The 15,396-nt window shown below is 43.8% G+C and overlaps 1 protein-coding gene across 1 annotated transcript in view; it reads left to right on the forward strand.

The window, feature by feature from the left end:
* The window catches only part of DCBLD1 (discoidin, CUB and LCCL domain containing 1), a 52,662-nt gene extending 39,604 nt beyond the window's left edge, over positions 1–13,058 (forward strand). The window contains exons 8-15 of the mRNA XM_075747976.1: positions 623–838; positions 1,551–1,681; positions 3,506–3,653; positions 3,743–3,859; positions 5,321–5,411; positions 6,439–6,488; positions 8,052–8,171; positions 10,686–13,058. Coding sequence (XP_075604091.1) covers positions 623–838; positions 1,551–1,681; positions 3,506–3,653; positions 3,743–3,859; positions 5,321–5,411; positions 6,439–6,488; positions 8,052–8,171; positions 10,686–11,203 — 1,391 coding nt within the window. The 3' untranslated portion in view covers positions 11,204–13,058. The remainder of the gene's footprint in view (positions 1–622; positions 839–1,550; positions 1,682–3,505; positions 3,654–3,742; positions 3,860–5,320; positions 5,412–6,438; positions 6,489–8,051; positions 8,172–10,685) is intronic.
* The last annotated feature ends 2,338 nt before the right edge of the window (positions 13,059–15,396 follow it).

Below are 15,396 nucleotides of genomic sequence, written 5' to 3' on the forward strand. Positions count from 1 at the left end.
CCACTGGCCCGTTTTCTCTGAAGAACCTTGATGTGCAGAAATTTTGCGGTTTTTTTTGGTAGAGTTTGTAATACTTACCTGCAGCTATTATCTTCATGATATCACCTCTTGGCAGCAGTATCAAGGAGCTTCTCTAATGAGTAACTTTCCTAGCCCTAATTGCAGGTGAGAATCATGAAATATTTACAGTAAAGTGTTCCTTTCGGTTTAATGCCTTCATCTGAGAAATGTTTTGGACAGCAAAATTAGTTAATGCCAATCTCGAAACATAAATATTATGTTTCAGAAGGAAACTTTAAAAATATAAGAAGTCTTCACAGGAATGAGGCAAAACTGCAGAGATTAAAAACCAAGATGCCAAAAATAGCAGATGTAGTCAGAAGGTGCCATGTATGTAGGAGTTAAATTGGTAAAGGAGAGGGACTGCAGCACCCTGGTACTGGATCACCCACTACAAATTGACTGGCAAACACCACAGCTAATGGATAGCATCAGGCTAGCACTAGATTAAGCAACATCTGACTTTGCTGTTGTGGGTGGTCTTCATATGTTGCTAGCCTAATATAAAAATATGCTGTGAAAATGCAAAATAACTCCTGTCTGTCTGTATGGGGACTCCTAGGCTGCAACAAATCTCTCAGTCTGGAAGAGGGATTCCTCTCCAAGAGTCAGGTTACTGCATCTTCCTACTGGGAGGAGACCAACGAATTTGGGCAACTCTTCCAGTGGTCTCCCGACAAGGCTTGGCTTCAAGTCCCAGGATTGGCTTGGGCCTCTAACCACAGCAGCAATCGTGAATGGCTGGAGATAGACCTGGGAGAGAAGAAGAGAATAACAGGTATGTCACTGTCTGGTTATTAGAAGCTGGGGGTTCAGCTGGAGAAGAAACTGAATGCAGCTGAAAAGCTAATAATGAACTAAGGTAATGTTTCTTTCATTAAATGCAATGAAATGTTCTGCATTGAGGAATATTATTTTCCTATTTAAAAAATCATGGCTATTTACAAGGCTGGTCTTCCTATAGGGATATAGGATTGAACTCAGCTGTCATGCATGCCTGATCTGTAAATATGCTGTTAAGCTCAGAACAAAATACTTGCACAGGGACCAGTAGAGTCTGGATGCATGATAAATGATTGCTTAGGATCTATCAATGATGCAATTCTGGAATCAGTAAGAAACATTAAAGTCATAGCCTTTGAAATAATGGCCCAGTTGAAAGAAATTCCTGTTCCCAACTCCTGGTTTAGTTGTAAAAATGTAAATTACAGTTGCTAAAGATGTAAAGAATGCTGATATGGACCATAATATCAAAAAGCAATTACCGCTTTTGGAGTCATTAATTCGGGCTCTGTTAAAAATTGACAATTTCAAATTGATTTCCATTCTTCACCCAACTTTTAAACTCAATTCCAACATAGTTTGGAAAAATAAAAGACGTTGAAGGCAAAGTTCTCCAAATTGTTTTGGCTTCTGTGTTTGCATTTGAAAATGTTCCTTTAAAATAGACACCTACCAAATGAAAATCGTGTTTTGCATTTTGTTAAAAGGTATTAAGACCACTGGTTCTGGATCCACGATGCTGAATTTCAACTTTTACATAAAGACATTTACAATGAACTACAAAAATAACAACTCGAAATGGAGAACTTACAAAGGCATTCTGAGCAATGAAGAAAAGGTAAGGGAAAGTGGGAGGGGTAGGAAAACACAGAGCAATAATGCGCACGCCGCATTGACATTGAAGGACAGGCTTTCCTTGTCAAGAAAGATTAGGAGTTTCAGACTTGTCTAGACTTGGGTTGTCTTCACCAGTGTAATTTACGGCCATGGAGTAGATAGCGAGCTTGTCGAAACAAGGAAGTTGTCCAGGGCTTGCTGAAGTTGTGGGACACGCACAGGGAGGCATGTGTACATGTGTATCCTTCTTTTAAAACAAAACACAGTGTAATTGCAGCTGCACAACAGGCTGTTTGGGCAAGTCAGCTCAGCGCTTGCCCGTGCTAGGAATGCTGTACCGGTGCAGAAGCGTCGGTCGGTACGGCACCAGCAAAGCTGAGATTCAGCTTCAGATGCACCGGGATGGTCCACCCACACGCCCCCAAGCAAAACAACCGACTCGGTAAAAGCATGGTTCTGCTGGTGGAGCTGTGCCTGCGGACCGAGCTTCTGCTCGGGCTGTGTTAGGGTCACAGGGACTGCACCGCTCCCTGCCTCTCACTGGCGGGACTCTTGTGACACAAGTCTGTGGGCACAGCCTACGTCTGTTAGGAACTGATGTAACTGAATGTAAAATAAATGCTCTGACACCAAAGTACCTGTCCACACAACAGCTTTCACAGACTCTGAGTGGCTTTAACAAAGAACAGATAAAAGCGATGCAACTAGTTCCTGCAGACAAAGGATGTGCTGCGCAGGTTGGTCTGATAACATTTTCCCCTAAAAACCTCATGTTTCCTTTCAAACAAACAAAAAAAAATCCCCAAAGCCTCCCTCCCTGCCCCCGCAGTGTTCACTGTCAGACCTTCACTCCTCATTTCTGAGAGAGCTCAGCTTGCCTCAGGAGAAGGCCCTACCTGGCCCTCAGTCCTGACAGCAGTTTTCAAAAACTTGGTAGAGCTGTGGAAAGATTTCCTACTAGCTCTGGTTTTCTTAGCAAGAAATTTCACTGCATAAGGTGAACTGCTTTAATATTTTTCAAATGTTAAACTGAGGGGGTGTTGGCCCAAAAAGCAACAAATCAACCTAGCAGTGGCTGAATTGTGAAGGCTAGCTATTTAAAATCTGCAGGTTTGCAGTTTGCTACTGTGACTTGTTATATACAAATAATCTTACGAACATATTATATATGATCTTACTTTCAGCTATGGTGCATGACAAAACCTGTCCCATCAGAACCCCATGTGGCCTGGCATTTTATCTAAGATATGCTGAGCTCACTTCCCTATCTCATCAAGCTTTTAAGTTTTCCTAGATCATACTGAATCATCTCCAAGAAGTAATTTTGCAGGGACTACTGTTCTGCACATGGGCTGAGCCGATTCTGAGAAATACTATATGAGTACAGGGAAAAGAGACACAACCGCCTAGTTCATAGTCACTCTTCAGGCTTGGTACAGAAAACCAACCATTTTACTAAAATATCTATAAATATTTCACTCCAATTTTTTTCTTTTTACATTTTTATCCCCTGTTGCCCAAGTAAGGGTGCTGCAGTGCTAAATAAAAAATGATAGTATTATACCAGTATACATTAACTAGAAATTACATAGAACTGAGTGATAATCTTTCTTCTCTGAGCTAACAGAAAAATGTGATTATCTGTCAGAAATAAAAAGATTATTTCTTTCCAGAACTCTCAATTTCAAAAATCTTGTGGCTGCATCCCAGATTATCAATATATTAGCTTTAGGATAATGAAAATCTTTGAAGTTGGATGTCAGGAGCATTTTGAAGAAAGAGACTTTTAAAACAGAGCAGACAACGTGCTTGTGTTTTGTTGCAGGTATTCCAAGGCAACTCCAACTCTGGCGACATAGTACGCAATAACTTCATCCCTCCGATAGTGGCCCGTTACGTGCGAATTATCCCTCAAACTTGGAACCAAAGAATAGCATTGAAGCTCGAGCTGATGGGTTGTCGAGTAATGCAAGGTATGGGGTAGACAGTGCTCCCCAGGCATGGTGCCTCCAAAGCCCCCTGTGCTACCACAGTGCTGCTGACGCCCCCTTCTCTTTTCCAGCTAATAGCTCATTTACGCATTCAATGTGGCAGAAACCAAGTCAGAGCACTGAAACCTCCCTTGGAAAAGAAGACAGGACTGTTACGGAGCCCATCCCATCAGAAGAAACTAACTTGGGTAACACTACCTAGCACTGCATTTTCTCTAGCATGCATCACATCTTCAGCCCAGCCTGAGTGAACTTTAAACTTTCTCACAAACCAGAACTTTTATTTTCCCTTCAGACTTTATTAAAGGTTAACAACAGAGAGAAGGGGGAGGAGCATAGGTTCTTTTTGTCTTAAGGCACAGAAAGAGATTGAAAGCCTTAATTTTTCTTGATGTGTGAAACATCAAGTTTTGGTTTCCCTGTCATATTGGTTTATTTGCCAGGCTTTGGTAGGTGGCTCAAGGGACTATACTGACTATACTGAGCACTCACTCACTATACAGACTATATTTTATAATTTTTGTAATATGTCAGGCAGTGGTCTCACAAAAATCTTACTTTCTCTCTACACAACCATGATTCCTCCCAGAGCAGGTTCCCAGCTCAAAACAACATACTGTAGGGCATGGTTGGGTAATTAAACACTTTTTTATATATGCCTATGTTTCAGAAAATCTTAATTCTCATATTTCTCCCTGAATATGCAATCTTCATTCTTTGACATCGTGGAGCTAATTTCTTAGATCTTAAAAAACAAGCAAACAACATTTGTTGCTTATATTGACTGTCTGGTGGACCCATAGCTGGGCAGGAATTACCGGACCCACCACACCAAACACTGCTACCCATTTGCTAGCTGATAGTTGTAGAAATGTCTCCATAAAAAACTGGTTGTAAGAAGCAATCACTGTAAGAAAAAAAAGCTCTTCTGAAACTTGCCAAGAGCAAGCTCAGTTCATCTGTGCAGCGGTATGGGTAAATTGTATCCATGTTCACTGAAAATTAAATCTACTGAGGTTTCATCTGCTAAATTGTAAATACCCTGTGGACACGTGTACTACCTTATTCTCACAGCCTGGTAAGTGTCTGTTGGAATAGCAAATGGCTCACTCCTGACACAAGAGCCACCGCACTGCTAATTTTCAAATCCCTGCTCTAAACCATGCTGTGTTAGAATTTAACAGGGGCTAAACAGGTTTTTCCCTAGCTCCGCTCCTGGAAATCTTTGAACTATTTTGACTGAAATGTTTCAACCAGTTCAGCATGAGCCAGACACTTGGCATGTAAAATTGCAGCCTCATTTGGCAGTTTTATAAACAACTGAAAATACAGTTGTTATAAGTGGCTTTTTAAAAGTTACCTAGTATGTAATAAGAAAGAACTGCTCTTTGTAAGGATGCATATAGATATTAAGCCAAGTGTTAGCCTTGAGAAAGTATATTTAACTCTCATCTCAACACTGTTCCACATAGGTACACATACGGCTGAGGACCAGTCTTGCAGTTTTATAATTTTATGTTTTCATGCTCTCTTGCAAGGAGTGTTCTTGCAAGATTATCTGCCTTTTGCTGTATTCTCTGTAGTAAAAATTAGCATCTTCAGAGTAATTTGCCTTGTAAACTTTTATCCTTTTTTTTCCTCTCATGCAGGCTTAAAGCTTACAGCTATAATTGTTCCCGTCCTCATCGTGCTGTGTCTGTTCCTGTTCTCTGGAATTTGTATCTGTGCAGCCCTACGCAAGTAAGCTACCGGGTTTTGTCATAGAGGCATTTGTGGCTACCTAGCTGGCAGGTCCGACTACGCGCTCTCTTTCCAGAGCCTCTTCACCGGGGAGCTGGAAATTGATCCTGTTCGGCAGTCTTCCTCTTAAGTTGAACTCATGTCGTGTCTCTGTAAATTGTGTTTCTTATTGTATGTGTCCTCCAGTGAGACAAAAACAAAGGTAAAGCAGGTCAGAATTGCACACCCCAATTTACAGCTCAATGTAACCAGCTGTTCTCTTCAGCCTACGTATACCCACAAATACAATCGAAGACAGAATAGTTTCCATACCAAAGCCAACTAAAAATTCAGTGAAGGGAGGAAGATTTGAGCTATCTATCTGGACCTTTTTCTTTTATTTCCCTCCTATTGTGTTTCTGCTTCCCAGTCCCTTAAGTCAGAGCACTTAACTTAGCAGGCTGAAAGCAGAGCCCAGCTGTAAGGACTTGCAGCCATACACTGGTAAGCAGCTAAAACTAAACCACTTCACAGGTGAGAGGACTGGAAGAAGCACTGCTAACTGTGGTTCCTGCTAGATTTCCATCCATATGAACCTGCACTTGCATGTAGAGCTGGGAAATGCTTCTGTCAGCAGATGGGGATTTGGAAGTACAAGCAGTGCGCTGGTGATGTTGCTTCATCACTAGCGGTACCCAGCTTTGCCCTGGATTCCCAGTAAATCTATAAACTAGCCAAAGAATTCAGAAGAGCAGACCCAAAACATAACCTGAAGTGACACATCTGGACACGGACACATCAAATCGATGAGTGCCAGACACCAGAAATTTGAACACCGGCACTCACAACTTGCATGTAGATGGGGAACAATGAAATGATGAAACCCTGGGCTGCATGCCTTATGTTCTAGTAAGCACTGGCCTCCAGAAACTCAAAGTGAAGTGCTGTCCTCAGCCTCTAAACACAAAGGCTGTCTCTGCTGGAGCTAAGGCATGAAGCTGAAATGCTGTGAGTCCAGATGTTTATAAATACTTTCCTCTCCTCGCAGGCGAGAAGCCAAAGGACTTTCTTACGGATTATCCAGTGCTCAGAAATCAGGTTAGTGGAGAATGATGCACTTTTTGTCCTGTCCTGTCCATTGAGCCAAGGGCAAGGGGTTTATGCAAATAAACATGAAATACTTACAAAATAGCATCCATGTTTCCTCACTCAAATTCACTACTTCATACAAGGGAAACAGCAAATGATAGTCCCACTTGTGTCATCCTAGCACAGTGCCCTGAGAAACAATATAATTTGGTTTCTATGACAGAAAGGCAATTAGCAAAAGATCTATTATACAAAGCGCATAAATTAGCATGTAAGAGTGCTCCCAGGTGCCCTCCCTTTCCTTCCCTCCTCCAAAATACCTATTTTGCAGAAAATTGCTGCTTTTCTTTTTTTTTTTTTTTTCCCCCACAGCAGAGGGGATTGCCTTTCTCCAAGAGAGCAAGGGCTAATAATTTTTTATGGCTTTAATATTTCCATCTCGCTGCCCTCCCTGGTTGGGACTGTATTCATAAAGCCTAACGATACTGAATTGGACTTCATCTGTGAAATCTGAATAGGGGATCAGCTTGAGGACTCTGCCCCAGGAGATGCCTGTAAATCCCCGGTGAAGTGACAGTCTGTCTTGCTCAGTAATGCTTTCCAGAGCTCCCATCAGCTTGGAAGTTGGGGTTTAGCTGTTTTTCCTGGCCCGCCATCTCTATAGAAGAATATCCTTCTGAATCTCAGCTTTCGATAAAAAAAGAAAGCACTAAGCAATCCACGCCTCTTGATAAGTGCCTTGCAGTAGCTCAGCTCCAAAATTTCATCCCTCAGCAGGTGCTGACGTCAGTGAAAGGAACGTTGTTACCCACTGCAGCTCGCCCTCATTAGAAAATTAATTTGTACTTAACATCATATTTGCTAATATGATTTTTCAAGGTCACATCATAATCCCTTCTCACTTGCTAATGAGGACAAATCCCAAGAAATTGGAGATAGCCTCTTATCCAGTCAGTTCATTTGTAGCGTGCGTGCTTCATAAATCAGGCTCCTAAGCCCTTGTGAATCAGGCTTGGGACTTGAAAAGCTGGGAGTCGAACCTACCTCTCCACAGACCTCCTGTCGCAGGCTCCAGGCAAGTGCCTGGCACGGTGGATTTTCTCTTTTCTGTCTCACGAGGATGCTGTGAGAACGAATTAATTGATAGGTGCTCAGATATCAAGGAGATGGAAGCCATACTGGTCTACTGAAAAAAAAAAAAAGAAATTGTAAGCATTATTTTTGCCACATAAGCAATGGCAAAACACATAACTCATTTAAAGCCGGTATTTTAGTGATATACTTTGTGAAGGCATCAGTGCAGGCACCTATAGCGTTTGAGCCCTTCTTGCCAAGAAAATTTTCTATAAAGTTTTGTTTTCACTTGGAAATCCCAGCTGATGATTCACTTTCTCCCTTTCACCCTCCAAATTTAGGAGGCTTTAAAAAAAAAAATAGCCCATTTTACTCTTGCTTTTTAACCACTTTAATATATTGACAGCAATAAGTACACCAAAAATTAAACTTTCTGATAAGCCTTCTGATTATAAGCATTTAACTTTCTGATAAGCCTTCTATTTTTCTTTATCACAGGTTGTTGGAAACAAATCAAGCAGCCCTTCACCAGACATCAGTCAACTGAATTTACCATCAGCTATAATAACGAGAAGGAAACACCACAAAAACTAGATCTGGTCACCAGTGACATGGCAGGTAATAACTGCTCCCCCTGCGACGCCTTCATTTTGCTCTGCGTGCAGAGCAGGTAACAAGGAGAGGGATGGGGTCAGCAATGGTACAAGCTCCAGCTCTCACGCAAGCTGAGGCCCGGGAACAGATTTATCTGTGTTCATCCCAGACATATAGTGAAGCAGCTAAATATATCAGTGGAAACCCCACACACGCTATTTTGGAAAATTTTGGGGAAAGATTACCTGACTCTGAAATAGTTACAGCTGAAGGTAACCATGGAAGGCAGTCAGGGATGGACGCAGTGCAAGAATGTGCCTTGGATAGGATAGTTTGGCTTTGCTGACTAATTTTTGTGTTTCTCTTTAAAGACAAATGTCTCTGGAAATGGAACAAAATATAATGCCCCTTGTCGCTGATCAAATAGAAAAATGGCTTAGTTGGTTTTCAGTGGGATTTCATGCCCAGCTGGAAGTTGTGCTGAGATCCCCGTGCAGCTTTCCTGGTGCCTGAACTATTTTGGAGACAAGGCTCCCCAAAGTGGAAGCAGGTAGATGAGAGAGAAGGAAAAAAACCCACCCACAGAGCTTGTCCCCTGTGCTACCTTGCCTCCAGGTCACTGTTCGGATAGAGCAAATCCCCGCATCAGTACTATTTGCATCCCAAAGGGATGGTTTTTTTCAATTCATCCTCTTAGCACATCTTATCCTTGCCTAGTTTAGTCTGTCCGGAAAGGCTAGTGAGACCAGCCATTTCATGGGATCAGTGATCAGCAGTCTTCCAGAAAGATTAATTCGCTGTTTCCAGCCTCCAGACCACAGAAATTCCTTAGAATTTCTCCAATGTGTTTGGCAGAGAAATAAATTTAAAAAACAAATGGTTGGTTACAGTAATTCCATATGGTGCTACCCTGGATATCTTTCAAAGATGGTTTCAACCCTTTACAAAAACTTTCAATATAAATATGCAGAGATCTATAAAGCAGTTTTATTTCATGAAGGACAGGGAGCGTATAAAGGTTGCTCACAACTCACGGTGACCTGGCTCCCCCAGCCATGCCTGGGGAGCCCCTGCTCTCTCCATCCTCCCCTCCTGCCGTGTGTGGGAAGCCTCAACTCTCGGTCTGGCCAGGCAGCTCCCCAGCCTGTTTCACCTACAGTCTCCTTAAAAATAAGAAACTTGAAATAAAATCTTGAACTTAGCCCAGAAATATGCCGTTTAATAATTTAATTGCAGAGGGCACGCAACGTGCATGGAGGTTAACATGCTACATGAAAATCCCTGCTTTTGAATCCCCGGCTGCCTGCTGGTTCTCAAAGGCAGCCGGGAGCGAGTCGAGAGGCTTCATCCTGAGCGAGGGAGACTGCTGGGGATGGCGGCAGTGACGCTGGAGAGAGCTGTACCACTTAGTGAAATAGCATAACATCTTCATCCTACATGCTGAAGTTTGGGACGTAGCCAGGAACTGCCAAAAAAATTCACAGGACATATGGGATCGAATTCGACGCTCATGTCAGATGAACCACGATGCCAGAACAGAAACCGAGCTAACTTCTTCACGCCTGCGTCAAAACATGATACTTTAGCAGTGTCATTTACTAGAGCTGTTCAGGCCACCATATGTATCCGGAAGAGATTGTCACTAGCACCAAAGCGAGAAAGTTAGAACGCTGAATTTTCTCGTAATAGTTTTACTGGATTTCTTGAAAACCCTTTTAGTCCAGATCTCCTCCTTACATGGCAGCCTGGCTGCCTCCCTGACTAGAGGTGCAAACACGCGCTGCTTAAGGCTGCATTTCCTCCATTTCGCTTCTTGCTCCTGCTCAGGCCATTTGCCGATCCCCAGCTCTATCCCTGCCGTGCCCCGTGGCCAGGGTGACCACCCGGTTCCTCCGGCAGCACAGGTCCCACTTCTCCTCCCACGGCTCGTCCCCCCTCGCGCGCCCGCAGCAGTGCTGAGCTGGCTTAGCACATTTCACACTTCCCTTGACTCTCTTGGCTGCCGTTCCGCCTAACTTCATCCTTCTTGTCAGTCAGCTACTGCGAGATGCCTTTTAAATAAAGCCGGCACTTGGTCGGGCTTGTTAAGAATCCTCCGGGTATTTTAATTATTCCAAAAGTGGAACGCTTGTTTTGGAGAACTTCTCATTTGTGTGTATTCATGCAATGTCCTTTGTCCAGTTTGTTGCAAATATTTTGTTGACTTTTTTTTTTTTAGGTCTTTTGAGTACACTCCAGAAATTATGTTAATTTATTTGGTGGGTAGGTGGGGAAAGGGAGGGAGGCAGTAGGAAAAGGGGTGGCAGATTGGAGCTCCTCTGTGGAAGAGCTTCTGCCACGTTCTGGAATGCTTATTCACTGAAGGGGGTTACAGGACCAGTGTTGGGGAAAGGTTTCCTCACATCCCTGATAACCACGTGTTTGATACAATAACTAAGTCATTTTTTTCCCCATAAGGTACTTATCAACGCGTAAGTATTGAATACATAAAGTAATCCATCTGTGCCGCCTTATTGAGCAGTTGATGCTTCCTTGTAGATTATCAGCAGCCTCTCATGATCGGGACTGGGACGGTAACACGGAAAGGATCTACCTTTCGACCGATGGACACCAAAGACGGGGGAAGAAGGGGGAGTTTGGAGTTCGAAAATCATTATCGCTGTCCGCACAGAGCTAACCGGCACGAATACGCTCTGCCCCTGACCAGCCAAGAGCCCGAATACGCCACCCCCATCATAGAGCGGCACACAGCGAGAGAAAATAACTTCCCCTCTGAAAACGGCTACAACGTACCTGTCGTCTCATCTCAGAAACACTCCCTTTCTGCCGGCAGCTTCTCTAGTTCATGTAAGACTGATACCAGGAATGGAGACTATCAGACACCCCAGAGTGTCATAAACTATGACAAACCCAAAGCTAACGGTGTTCTGACCTCCATCAGCTACAGCACGGACTACCAGAAGCCTCAGCCCAGCGCCCTGGGGAGCGAGGGTTACTCCACGCCCAGAGACTGCCTAAAACCAATAAGCCAGACAGCAATGACAGCTCTCTTGTGATCTGCCGAGCAGGAGAGATGCGGTGCGCGGGAAAGTCGCTGCACAGCTTTCTGAGGCGAAAACAGAGTTTGGAGGGACTCTGCTGCGGGAGGCAGAAGGCAAACAAGCCCTGTGTACATAATATTGCAGTCTTGCTGGGTTCTGACATCTGAAGAAAGCATATGCTGTTTATCACTGTTTATAGCAAGAGAGATGTTATCAGTGAAGACTGTACATCTTATTTTCTGTAACTGATCTCAGTGCTCCATTTGCAATGTGTGCAATTTGTACATAGCTTTTATTTAAGGAGAATTTCTTAAGTTTCTTTTTCACCTGGGGGACTGAAAGAATTACAGAAATGCCTATTTAAGAAAAACAGGCCTCCTTACCCCTCTTTATTTTACCTGCTGCTGTACTGGCAGCTGTAAATGGTGTATCTTACGGTTGTGGTGATTCATCTCCTTTCCTATGATAAGTGAAGATAGGGCATCACTGTAGTTCTCACTGGGAGGGTAGAAGAAGTAAAACTACTTGAAGCATAATGTGCACAAGGGAAGGCAGAGGAGCGTTTAAATACTGTGCTCAAACCCACCTTCCTGGCTGCTTTTTTAGTAGCAATCCTTACATGCTTGAATTTGATCTTGCACGTGACCTGAGCCTGTCTAACTTGCTATTCATGTTAGAAACAGGTAGAAAGGCTGAAACCAGTTTTGGATTCAAGCCATGATGACCACATTGCAATAGAAAAAAAAAACCCAAACAACAAACCCAACACCTGTCGAACTGGGTGTTTTTTTTTTTTTAGGAAGCGTGTGTGTAACCAAAATGCAAGTTTACGGCTGAGAATTAAATCCCATTCAAGCCCTAGCTGAAGCTTTTGCTACTAAACCATAAGGAAATTTGTTCCTTGGCACAAAGCAGCAAACTTTCTGAACTCTTTATTGCTCCCCTAGGTATTTTTCTGTCTTACAAATTTAGTCTAACATTTCTATTTGAAATATTTTGACTAAGTAAAACACAGTGTGTGTATGGCTTACTGTTGCAGTTAAATTTGCAAGACAGCAGATCAGCACAGTTGTTTTCAAATGGTTTTTATTTTGCAGCTAATGTTACCCTTAATCCTATTTTTGGACAAACTTGAAAAAGTGCGGGGATGGGTGCAATGTATAGCACAGTAGCTGGCTTCTCTTTCAGCAGAGGCGTTGAAGCAAAACAGCTTCTGGTAGAGACTGGGACTGTCCGCTGCCCTTCTACCTGCAGTGCTTGGAACGTCACTTTGAATTCGAAAGCTTGTCCCAAAACGTCAAGAAGTGATATACTTCTGGGAAGGAAGAATGGTGCTACATTTAAAGCACAAGGCTGGGAAACGAGACCAGTAAAACCTGAGCTCTGGGAAAGTCACTATCTGAAGGCCCTCCGTTTCCTTGTGTGTAAAACCGGGGCTAATTTGCAAAGCACGCAACAAGGATTTGTGGTCTGTTTGCAGAGTGCTTTCAGATCCTCGGGTGGAAAGTGCTGTCAGAGTACAGACTAGTTGCAGTGATACCACTCACAAATATTGCTAACTCCAGCTATATCCAACCTTAAGGCAAGCTCTTCGTGGGTTCTCTGCATACCCTTGTTTTGTGGCTCCAAGTGGTGCCCTTCCCTCATGCTGCCGCACCGTGCATGTGATTCCCAGGCAAAGAAGAAAGAGTCGAGGTAACCTCGTAGCCTTCCTGTGTTTGCTGTCAATACAGTTTTTGTGAAATGTCTAAAACACCTCAGGTCCTGAAGTGAAACAGCAGCAGCCTGTTTGTTAGACCGAGCTGGGCGGTGTTGTTTACCTTCTGTTGTTTACATGTCTGTGTAAATAAAGAACAATGATATTTGTAAATCAGTCACACAGGCCTGCTGCTTAACTCAGTGACTTGATCATCGCCGCACGCCCACTCTCGTCGCATATCCCATGGGGTGAGAAAGAAGCGTTCCTTACGCCCTGCAAAAGCGCCAGTTGCGCTGCTCCGATTCACGGTCCCGGTGTGACAGGTTAAAAAAAAGATTCTCTCCCTGCCCCATTTAGCCTTTTCTGTCCATGAGCTCTAGCGAAGAAGCACCCAGGAACAAATGTCTGCACCCAGCCCCGCTGCTGGATGCATATAATTGAGGAAAGGATGAGCATGCCCTCCTGATGAGCCTGAAACCAATACTCCACCCACACAGCTAATTAGCCTGACTCGTCACTTTACAAACATCCAGTGTTCAGTAATCAGGGCTACTCCTCACCTAAGGAGTCACCTAGATAATGCAGCAGTGCAAAGGAACCAGGCAGCAGATGACACTGCCGATAATAAACTTTTTGCACGCCTCCACCATGCGTTTTGAGCATCTGCAGCATGCTACAAGTGTCAAAGGGGTCTTGGTAGCACGTGCCCACTTCTGCTTCCATTCAAATCCCTCTTAGCACAGCTGGTTTAGCCTAATGAAAAGTTGGGTCTCAATTTGCACCTTGCCTTCAGCCCCACCTCCCTCTAAACCCCCTGCAAAACTGCAAAAAAAAAAAAGGCTTACAATAAGTCCCCAAACATCTCCAACCTCCCTGTGTTGCAGTGGCTCGGTGTATCAAACTCCAGCTTGTCTACATCAGCCTGTTCTCACCATCAAAACCAGTCGCAGGCATAACACAGGCAGCCTTATCCCACATTTAAAAACCTTCCTTCCCCAGTGAAGGTTAGAGTATGCACCATTTGGAGACACTTACACACGTGGAAGGGCTGCGTTACCTCTGGGTCTCTCCAACATCTCTGGAGATCGTGTGAGAGCAGAATCTGACCCTCTGGTCAATGGAGACTTTCAATAGCGTTTCCATACCAAACTTCTTTCCTGAGCAGGCACTCCCAGTAGGCTGGAACAGTAAAACCAAGCCAGAGTTCACAAGAAGGTTAAATATTAACTGATGATAGCAGCAACAGCCTGTCTGTCCCAGCTGCCGCTGACCGCAAGCCTCTGACTTTGCCAGGAGCAGGCTCACACGCTGTAACCACGCGTGTCTCTGGCCAAGGGAACTGAAGGCGGCAGCTCTTGAGGTAAGAAAGTTGTAAAAGATGATATACATTACCTACAACTGAAAACCAGACATGACAGCTTAGCATGCATTCCCAGCTGGTGCCTTATATTTAAAAACCAAAAAGCCACAAAAACCAACTACAACAAAAGTTTCCAAAACATCACAGCAAAAATACAAATGTTCTGTGCTCTCACCTCCATAGACTGGGAAAGAGATTGTAAATTCTTATTTCTTCTGTCAAGTACCTTTCCAATGCTCAATATGAAAACTTTTTTTTTTTTGTCCTATCAAGTGTGATTCTAAATAGTATTTCCTTATTCTTTCAGTTTCTGGAGTTTTAACGTCAGATATTAAACCTTCCCTTAGTACCTACCAGAATTGTTACATCTGACAGGCAATAGATTAAAATTAGTCCTTGACTTGCAGACTGGAACTAGGATTTCCCCAGCTCAATGGATGCCCTACTCACTTACAGCATCACCTGCTCTCTTTTACCATCTTTCTCTGGAACAACCGCTTTCACCTCCCTCTCCAAACACCATCCACGGGATGGCTTCAGCCAGCTCAGTAGCCCACTGGCTACAGCAGTCCCTGCATAGGTGGGGAAGGCAGGAAAAACACCAAGGCCAACCTGCACCCCCTGCATCTGATGAGCATTGTAACCACTGAGCTAACACGGGAGCAGTCACAGCAGTGCCTCTAGCACCTGTGTGCTTTAAAATGAGGGATCCCTGCTTCATTCTTTTAAAAAAAAACAACCCCGCAACAAACCATGAGGTTGGATTCCAGCCATTAGAAGCAGGTTGTGAATCCCATGGCTTGTCTGCATTACTGACGTGGCTAAACCCTGAGAAGACTTGAGTTTTTAATGCAGACTTTCTTCAGATTTTTCCCACCGACTGCCATTTGGCAGTCCTCTACTCCGTGGGCAGATTTTAGTGGAACCCCATCTGAGGCATGAAATATTCCCTACACAGGATGGGGATGTCAGGCTGTAGGTCCTGCTACTGGAGCAGACACTTAACTGTGGTTAACTGTTCGGTGGATCACTATCATTAAAACACATACGATTTGGTTTTCCATGGTACTGGAGACTCCTACCCCACGCGGACACATGGCAAGGATTGCTGCACCCTCCCCAGCGCCGCTCCAGCATTGCCAGACTCTC

The sequence above is a fragment of the Balearica regulorum genome, chromosome 3 (assembly GCF_011004875.1).
Source record: "Balearica regulorum gibbericeps isolate bBalReg1 chromosome 3, bBalReg1.pri, whole genome shotgun sequence".
NCBI lineage: Eukaryota > Metazoa > Chordata > Aves > Gruiformes > Gruidae > Balearica > Balearica regulorum.